General features: G+C 40.5%; 2 protein-coding genes across 2 annotated transcripts; both read right to left on the minus strand.

Moving 5' to 3' along the window:
• Positions 1–1,456: 1,456 nt before the first annotated feature.
• LOC311505239 (potassium channel subfamily K member 17-like) lies at positions 1,457–4,407 on the minus strand (the record flags this gene model as incomplete). The annotated part of the gene is made up of 5 exons (XM_084568692.1): positions 1,457–1,847; positions 1,965–2,133; positions 2,240–2,406; positions 3,144–3,258; positions 4,192–4,407. The coding sequence occupies 5 exons, from the start codon at positions 4,405–4,407 to the stop codon at positions 1,585–1,587; spliced, it is 930 nt and encodes a 309-aa protein (XP_084424818.1). The 3' UTR covers positions 1,457–1,584.
• A 97-nt stretch (positions 4,408–4,504) lies between these two features.
• Positions 4,505–7,982, minus strand: LOC311505549 (potassium channel, subfamily K, member 16-like). The gene is made up of 5 exons (XM_084569181.1): positions 7,303–7,982; positions 6,822–6,936; positions 6,574–6,740; positions 6,254–6,422; positions 4,505–6,100 (listed from the first exon to the last, which is right to left on the minus strand). Exons 1-5 carry the CDS (start codon positions 7,513–7,515, stop codon positions 5,892–5,894), a joined length of 873 nt encoding a protein of 290 aa, XP_084425307.1. The 5' UTR covers positions 7,516–7,982; the 3' UTR covers positions 4,505–5,891.
• Between the last annotated feature and the right edge of the window lie 1,993 nt (positions 7,983–9,975).

Here is a 9,975-nt window from a genome sequence, read left to right on the forward strand (position 1 = left end):
ACCGTGCCCAAACAGGCATGTGGTGTTTGGTTGTTCCAAGGCACAGCCCAGTCACTCTCACTCTATTTCCTCTTCATTATTTCCACTAGTCTCATAGAGAAAAACAACCATTTTACTGCCTTCTTCTGCTGTCTGGAATTTTGCACATATTCTCCAACGTCTCCTTTTTTTTTTCTTCTTTTTTCTTTAACCAGCTTCATTCCTCTGTCTTGTTCTTCATCTATGCAGCACTTTCTCATTTTCCACAGTGTTGTGCCTGCTGCTTGCCGTCTGTCTTTATCATTCACTTCACCTCAGCAGTGCCTGACTTGCTCTGTGATATATGAGCCCTAATAGACTTTTGTACTGCTAACTGCTACTGTCTCATACATTGTGCTATTTAAGTGTGGACCATTGTCAAGAAATAAAAGAACAAACACGTGATGAAATTATGAAACTATAACTGTACACTTTTAATTAATGACGTAAAATATAAGAAACAGCATCACAGAATTCACTTTATTGCTTAGTAATGTGTTTGTAGGTGTTTATATTTTTATTAATGTGGATGTACTCATCAGGACAGGTAGTTTGTATGATCATCACTCTAAATACATACAGTGTGTAGTTGCTGCTTTGCTTCTGGTTTGAATGACAATTTCTTCACTGCTGGTGCAATACCACCCTCTAGTGGATACATTGATAATGTCAGTGCAGATGGGTGGCTTTATACAAAAGGTGTAAAGAAAAAGTTTAAAAAAATATTCTAAATACACATAATTAATATCAACTGGATACATTATTATATAGAAATCACGTATTTCATTATTTCAGTTCACTTAAAACCTCAAATAATAATTTCACTATTCTGTTGTATGTGTATAAATTGTTAAAACAATACTTTAGACAATATAATCGTAAAAAAAAAAAAAAAAAGCACAACTTTAACACACGCCTTTTGAATCCCTTCAAATATGAGGATATTATACCTCTGACTGAGTGCTTTTGAGTGTTGGTTTTTAAAAGTTGTGGCAAACTATAGAGTTCTGTTGGTCATTTAAGTAAATATATTATGCAAAGCAAATCACATTATTTACATAAGATTCCAAATGATGGTCTTTGATGCGGGTCATTTAAATGTAAAAGCCTACCTGGTGAATAGCCCCTACTGGGTCTGGGACAATCAATTGCAAATGTGGTGGTCAAAAGGGTGGGCAACATGCTGAGAGGCCAAAGAGCAACTGGCAGACCATAGTTTTCCTTCGCCCATTAACATTCAGACACATAATCGAGCAAGTATATGTGCTGAGCATCTTTACTTCCCTAGACTTTAGTCTCAGAGGCTTTTTTAACCAGATAGATTAAGAGTCGCTTGTTTACAGTTTGGGAAATGTACTAACTGCATGCTGTCAAACAAACAAACCTGACTCAACAAAAATGAGTCAGTATTTTAGTGCCAGTTAAAAAGAAAGTATAGCAAAGATGACAAACCATTGCTAAGTAAATCATCACAGACTCAGACACAGAGAAAATCCTGATTCTGATCTAGAGACAGATAATTCTATAAATGGGACTAACACTATATCCTTCACCTTGGTTTGTAGATTACTGAGTTATTGTAGGTTTCTTGTTCTCCTCTTCCTCCTCCACCTGTGTGTCAGGATTGTTTCCCTCTACACTGCCTGTCTCCTCCTCCTCCTCCTCCTGCTTCTCCCCACACGCACACTTCTGTTTGAAGTGGTTGTTGAGCCGCTCCAGGATGTCGATGCTGTGGTTGATAACCAGGGCCAGCCAGGCCAGGCCAAAGAAGATCCATGAGGCCATAAGGAAACTATACCAGTCTGGGTATGCATTGTCTGGATTGTTGTCTGAAAAGCACAGCAGAATATTGCTGTTGGTTTTACAACAAAAAAACTTAAACTTATAGTCATGATGCAAACAAAAAAATATTATCTTAGCAAAGATTATAATCAGTGGGGCTTTACCTGCAACAAAATCTCCAAAGCCAATGGTGCTGAGGGTGATGAAGCAGAAGTAGATGGCCTGGGAGAAGGTCCAGCCCTCATGTAGTTGGAACACAATCATGGGCACAATAAAGAAGAGAACCGCTCCAGTGAGGTAAGACACCAGATGGACAAAAAAGCGTGTACACTTCTGCAGTGAGATGTAGGAGGGAAAAGTGATGTTAGTCAGGTTCCAAAGAATAGCTTTCCCGCTTCATTAATCCTAAACATACTACTGTACTTAGTGATCTTCTCACCTTTCGCCCAGTCTTCCCCTCAAGGTAGTCAGAGATGTTCCTCTCTATCACCAGCATGTACTTTCCTACTCTGTTGAGCACCACCAAGTTGAGAGGTATGCCAAATAATGCGAAGAACACACAGAAGATCTGTCCTGCTGTAGAACTGGGACTCATGTTTCCATAACCTGCAAAACAGTAAAATGTATGTCATCTCTGTGTGGTAGAAGAAGAACTGTCTGGAGAAGAATAGCTCTTCTTATTACGTTATCACTTACAGTGTCCAACCTTCAAATTCTGCCAAACACAGTTTGAAGTATTTATTCACACACAGCCTGAACTGACTTACCTCCCACTCTGGACATTGTATTGTCACAAGATGGTCAATGTTATTCACTTCTCTTGATGATGAACTGATGATGAACTTTAGTTTAATTTATTAGTTGATCACTGTTTGCAAAAATGCAGTATAATCTCTCATAACAGGTGAACTGAGGGGCCCTTTTACGCTCATGGAAATATAAGTTTGTTAAGTAGCACTTTTGAGATACTGTTTGTTTAATACAAAATACTTTACAGGGCAGTGGTTTAGTAATTTACACTTACAATGAAATCAGGTTGCTGAACAAATTCAAATAAGTGTGAAATTGAAAGTGTAGTGTAATGACTCTAGAAACCTCTGGCCCCCTCCAGTGAGGACTCAACAGTGGGTTCTTTTACCTAGCACCAGTGGGTTATTTTGACCTAGTAGCAGTCTTATTTCTGTATTACTGCTGGGTTACTACACCAAAACAACCCACTGCACTGGGTGGTTTTCTAATCAGGAACACAGGCCTCCTATCAGTGCTACCTGTATTGATCTTACTAGCTACAGTGATCATAGGACATGATAAACATCTCTTGTATTTCCTCTCTGGTTCCTAACCTATAGTTGTGACCACGGTTGCAGCAAACACAGCAGAGCTGGTGAATTTCCAGAAGCCATCTGTGGTGTAGTTGCTTTTCAAACTTAGGCCCAACTTTGATGCATCTTGAACTACCTGAAATGAAAATGAACAATGATTGTTTTAAAAATCAACTTTCCTTTTTGGTAAATTTCCACACATTTTTGAAATAAAAGATTAGTTTCCATGGACTTGAATCAGACGATATGACTCAGTGATGCAACTCCTGTGAGTTTTACTTTACATTTTTAGGGGTTGTTTCAGCTCCTCCAGGCTAGCCAGGTAAATTAATTACAGTTGTTGTGACGCATAGAAATCCTGCACTGTTCAGAGCACCAATGGTCCCACATAGGTGACTTCAGAAATTTAAATGGACATTTAAATGTTATTAACGTGTACTCAGGAGACAACCCCAGCACGTCTGCTGCTGCGTGCCTAGTATTTGTTTTACCACAATGCAAATTCAAAGCAGTTTCTCTCAAATTACCAGCCAGAACATTGAGCTGTTTATGGTTTGATTATTATTTTAACCAGAGAAATAAAGTGCGAGATAATGCGTGTCCTCCTAGATGAATTTCAAGGTTCAAACAAACGTTAGTAGTTTCCATGAAGAAGATTGCACAACGTTGGTGCTGTATAAATCAAGTCAGGCCCTGACACGTAGGCAAAGTAGAGCATGCAGTGCTGAAAAGGATGGATGAGGTATTTGCATGGAAAAAGTTCTTGACAAGTAAACAAGATTTCAAGTAATAATCAGAGTTATTTCACCTTTGGTCCATTCTGGTGTGTTAAATATTTGTGATAGATTATTGTTTAAAATTGGTCAATTTTGTTACTGTTTTTTACTGTAACTTTAATTTTAAACACAACATACATACCTTTGGGATATGTATCAGTACTAATTAGTCCATCTATGCTATAAATATTGCACTACGGTAATGATAACATTCAGTAATATAAATAACCTTACAGCTCCCCTCACAATCTAAATAGTAATCATAAAGAGTTTTAACTGCCTTTACCACTCACCTGAGCCACATCCTCCAGGCCTTCCTGGTCTAGACAGGGGTATGCTGTAAGCAGGTTGTTTTTGCGCCACAGTAACAAACCGATGTCCTTCTTTCCGAGATCTCCTTCCAACTTCCAAAAAACCACGCCACCGATCAGCACATATGTCACGTAAAAAAGGCCAAGCAATAGGATGGAGGGCACCCGCGCCAAATTTAATATTTCTTTTATTCCCATCTTGGGTTGTCTGGTCTGAACTCTGTGATCCGGGCAAGCCCTTCGTCTCTACCTCTGCTGCCGGGAACTGAGAAGAATGAAGGTTTGCCTGCTTGGCTTGTCATCCTAGCACCACAGGCAAATGAACCTCCTTCTGCACTACTGTTTCAGTCACTCCATTCTTGACATGCAAATCTAAAAGAGCAAAATAAGACGAGAGAGAAACGGCAGCACAGCTTGGGCTGAAGATGATGACCAGTGACTTTTGGTGTTAAACACAAGGTGTATACCAAGATATTGTTTGTCTTAGTTCAGGATACAGTCAAAGAACACAGTGGACAAAACACACTGTTTAAACAGGTACAACAGGTTTAGCTTATTGTCAGCATGAAGTGGGTCTTTAGTGACGAAACATAAATAGCTCCAAGCACTAGTAGATGGAATCTTCCGGCCTCTGCTAGTGAGAGCCTTTCAACATGACAGTGATCTATAGCACACATGCAGGTCAACAGTCAAATGTCAGCAGTAAAAGATATGTTTAGGAAAGGCTTCACGAGAGATGCCCACACAGTCTGACAGATCTGGAACATTTTTGCAAAGAAGATTGGAAAATATTCACATGTGCCAAGCTGATAGACTCATATCCAAACTGACTGAGTTCTTTAATAAAATCCAAGGGTGTCAAGTTGCCACTTTTTTAAATGAATGTAGAAACATCCTGATATGTCTCACAATTGTTTTTTTCCCCCACCTAAATCAAGAAACTCAGATGATTTAAAGACTCTTTATAGCCGCTGTATAAAAGACATAGGTCTAGGTAGTGCAGTAGTCAACAACTAGGGTTTTTTAATAAGACACATTGGGTCTGTGCCATGTTTGTGTTCTATTCCAGGTTTGGACAGTTTTTGAGCATACTAAAAAACGTGACAGGTGATAGCTGTCCTCCTTTTTTCCAGCTCACATCACCAGCTTGATTAATGTGTTTGTTTAAGATAGCCCTCGGGGGTCAATCCACTGGAGTTTACCGTCAGTACACAAGCGTACTGCAGACACATGCAAACACACACACACGCGCGCACATAAAATATACGGGTGTGACATTATGCAAATGAAATTAAAACTTAGATCTGACACCTCTGCTTTATCGTGTTAATTAGAAATGTGGGAATTAAAAGTGTTTTTGGTAAATACATGATTCCTACCTGATTAAACAGATTTTCTGATTCAGACTGTACTCTTTGGCTTCATTGAGGTAGAAATGCAAAACAACGACTATAACGTTTCCAGTCAAAGCATCGCACAGTACATATATGAACATGGGCACACATCATACAAAAATAGTTTTACTAATAGTCAAATAGCTGTTACATCAGTTCTTTTTTTCTTTTTTTTTTTTTCTTTTACTGTGCTCTCCATGGTAATACAGCCTGTACAGAAAACAAATGCTCTAAACATATGGCAGCGAGTCAATATTGTTTCTAGATGGTCATATCTACAGTCCACTGTCAGACCTTTGACGTGTCTTCCGGTTTACTGGATGTCACGTCATCTTCCTCCTCTTGTTTCTTAAAGCCTGAATGAGTCAGGAAAACCACCTTCTCCATTATTCTGGCTCCCACGTTGAAGATAAGAGCAAGCCAGGCAAGGGCAAAGATGATCCAGATGCCTGCAAGGCAGCGGTACAGAGAGATGTACTCCTTCCCTGGGTCGGTCCCTGCAGGGATCAACACTGCATTGTTAGTATGTATCTAGTGAGTTGGTCCTCATACATTACAGTGGATATGTAGAATGACACATTTTTATTTGGTGCGGGCTAGCGCTGTGATCTTTTCTAACACATTAGTGGCTGTTTGCACTGTCTACTCACCCACCACATAATCCCCAAAACCAATGGTGCTGAGGGTAATGAAGGCGAAGTAGAAGCCCTCTCCAAACGTCCAGTCTTCCACGTAACTGAACAGCAGAGGAGGGACGACCAGAAACAGAAGGCTGCCAGTGATGAAGAATAAACTCACGGCCAAAGTCTCAACTGCTTGCTAGGACACATGGGAAGGCAATGTAGCGCTTATGTTAGCATGGCCTGCAAACGTGATCACTACATTATAGAAAGAATGTCTTCCTCTGTCTTATCTGAGGAAACATGAGGGATGTTTCCATCCCGTGGCTAACGGACACACACGTGATTACCTTGTGAGAAACGACCGCCATCATCCCCCTCTCTAGTCGACCCAGGTGTATGGTGAGACACTTCCCCAGCTGTTTGAGGAAAGCCAGGTTCAGTGGAATCCCACACAGTGCGTAAAACACACAGAACACTTGGCCACACACGGTGCTCGGGGAGAGGTTGCCATAGCCTGTGAACCGGTGAGGAGTAGTCATTAGCAGCACAGGACACTCCAAACTGGGACAGTGAAACGTTCTTTAGAAATGCTCACCTATAGTTGTGACTACCGTGCCTGCAAAGAAGAAGGAGCTGCTAAAGTCCCAGTTACTGGGGTTTGTTGAGTTGCCTGAGGGATTTACTCCTTTTTCCCAGGCGCCTAAAATCACCTGCAGACACAGATTTTCCATTTGAACATTTAGAGGAGGAAGTGAACACATGCGGTCACTGAAGTCACCAAGTAATTAGTTTGGCAAATATTTTAGTTCATTGATTTATAAATGTCAGCGTACTGAAAGATCATTCTCATTAAATTGATTTTTCAGTTTCTCTGTTTGATCAGCCCTGTTCATCAACATATTTACTCAATGCACATATCTGTATTCATACACACATACATTAACAGAGACTGGTCATGGATGTTAGCATCTGTTAGCATCCTGATCAAAAAAAATATGCTAATGAATTGGGTTCAGTTTAACAAATTGAAGATCAGTCTTAAACATGAATTTTCTTAAAAACTGAGGTTGGAACACCTTAACAAACTTCTCCAGCGCTTGTCCATCCAGACACGTGTAGTTAGACAAGAAATTCAACTTCTCCAGTTGGAAGTGGTTCCGGTTGTTGCTCTCAGCATCTCGCTCCAGTATCTGGAAGATGATGGCCCCTACCAGCAGGTACGTGAAATAGGCCAGGGTCAAAAATGCTGTCCAGTTCAAATTCAGCGGGACCAACTGTAACGTAGCCATCAACCTCCCCCAGCTCCAGAGAGGACACAAACACTGACGCTCAAACTCCAAAGATCACTCGTTCGCTTCAGAAAGGACTGAGAGTCAAACGCAAAGATGTCATGTGTGGTTCTCTAAAGAAAATATCCGTCACTGTAGACTGTGGCATTCTTTTCCGAAAAAGAGAGAAAAGCGAGAAAAAAGATGCTTAAAGTAGAGACAACCGACTTTAAGTGGAGGCAACATCAAGCAAGGTTGAGGTTTGGTAAAGCTCTGTGTTGCTCTGACCTGATCGGTAATGTTTTCACTCTGATTGGCCAGAGCACCATGAACGTTGATTTATGGGTTACTTGGGTAACGATCAAACTCCTCACCTCCATTAGTGTGACATCTGGACACATAGGCTCTTTCAACTGTTTCCACTAATAAGGAAGCAGCGGCAGCATCTAGTCAGCAGGACAAACGTTAATGTTTTACCTGACTGCCGTTGGTTGTTCGTGCGTTCGCAGTCGTGGCGCGCTGATGCCAGAGTGTGCCTGCACTGCAGAGCCACTTTTAGACGAATTAGAAACATGTTTAAAATGTGCTGGAGGTCGACCACAAATGATTGGCTCATCATCGTCTGCTAGAACAATCATCAAACGTTTTCCACCTCATTCATTAGCCAGGTCTGTTAATGGTCAGATGGGGAAGGAGGAGATGGCATTTTGGAGAGGTCTAGAGAACACTGCTTGATTGTGAGCCATAAACCAAAGAGCCTTTAGAGAGAGACTAGTGGAGTTCTATGGCCTCACTGTTTATAAAGCTAGCATGTGAAAATGTCTGACAGGATGTAGGGAAAGCGCTGACACAGGAGCAGATGCCAACAATCACAGCAGAGGGCTATGCAGGCTCTGAATGAAGGTATTCTGTTTGTGTTACATTACCAGTGTAAACTCCATCAGGGTTAAACACCACACTACATATTAAAAGATGTAAAATGCTGCAAGAACTATTAAATGAAAAGCTGATATTTAAACTTTTAAACAAGCAATACCAAAAAAGAAAATGGCCTCTGGGGGGGGGGGGGAGGCAGCAGAATCAAGTTGTAAAGAGAACAGACAAATCATAAAAAGTTCAGTTCCTTATTTACTCATCTACCAGTTAAGGAGTAACATTATGATTTATTTGCATTCACCTGGATAAATCCAAGTCTATTTTGGCCCTGGTTTTGGTCTATATCAACTCCTAGGAGCCATATCTATATTGGGATAAATGGAAACAGTAAAGCTGTCAACCACTTTTAAATTCTCTAACGTGCTACAAGAATCAGTTACTACAACTCTTTCTTACAGTTACATCATTCCCACACGGATATCTTAAGAAAAACAGTTTTCACATTTATAGCTGTATATTAATTGAGTTATAGTTTTTATCACACGGCCAATCCAAAACATATGTGTTATGACAAACTAAATAGTGACTTGTTGGTAACTGCTGGCCATGTACTCCTGATTAAGCTGATGAGAAGTGACCAGATGAAGTAACAGATACCAGTACTTGGCCAAAGAAAGATCTTTCTCCAAGGCAACTCAGCCTGGATGCAAAGCGTGCAGCTGCTTGTCATCTGTCAAACAAATCAATGCAAAGCCATGCAAACAGGTTGACAGGTTGTCTCTGCCTGGTCCATACGTAATGGATAGATGGATTTTGACTGCCAGCTGATATTGATGGACACCGTGGCCGAGCATAAGCAAGGATATAAAAGTGAACAGTCACACTTCAGACTTGTTGTAGGCCACTCAAAGTACTGTACTGACTAGTTTTCTTTATGTACCTTAGTGTCACTGAGACTGTCTACGCTGAACTATCCAATAACATGATGCCAAAAACAAGTCATCATTACTCAGTTCAGTCATCAATACTACGTACAAAGACATGTCTGTGACAGTACTTTAATTTCAAAAAATGTAACCAAAGAAAGCTCTGTACAGACCACCACACCTCTCCAGGGTGTTTCCCTGCCTTCGGCTCAGAGCACTGGGACAGGCTCCACCTCTTCGTGTTCCTGAACAGCAGCGTGCTCAGATGGACATTTGAACATCCATTAGTAGAACACAATGAGTGATTTTGCTCATATAATCTTATATACAATAGTTGCAAATTGAGGGAGAGCTTAAAGACACAGTCAACGCTGTACTATAGCTTTCAGATTGTATCTAAGAGTGGAATACATTTGACTACTAATGGACAGTATTTTCCATACTGACATCCTAATGGCTGACAATTGTAAATATGGTGTTGGGAAGTGAATTTTCTTGGGTAATTTTCCAGTTGAATCCCTCAGGAAAAGAAGCCACAGCATTTGCAAGAGAGGAAATGTAAAGTACTACAGCGTACAGAACGTACAGATCAGGTAGAGTGGTGTGTGTAACTTCTTCCATAACTGAAGAACAGTAATCCACATAATAGCATCTCACAACTTCTTTCCTCTTGATTTAA

This window comes from Chelon labrosus, assembly GCF_963514085.1.
Source record: "Chelon labrosus genome assembly, chromosome: 20".
Lineage (NCBI taxonomy): Eukaryota > Metazoa > Chordata > Actinopteri > Mugiliformes > Mugilidae > Chelon > Chelon labrosus.

Coding starts and splice junctions, on each gene's coding strand:
- LOC311505549 (XM_084569181.1), bottom strand. CDS start 7,515: ATGGCTACGTTACAGTTGGTCCCGCTGAATTTGAACTGGACAGCATTT. Junction 6,937..7,302: donor CGCTGGAGAAGTTTGTTAAG/GTGTTCCAACCT, acceptor CTGTGTCTGCAG/GTGATTTTAGGCGCCTGGGA. Junction 6,423..6,573: donor TGGCGGTCGTTTCTCACAAG/GTAATCACGTGT, acceptor CATGTGTCCTAG/CAAGCAGTTGAGACTTTGGC.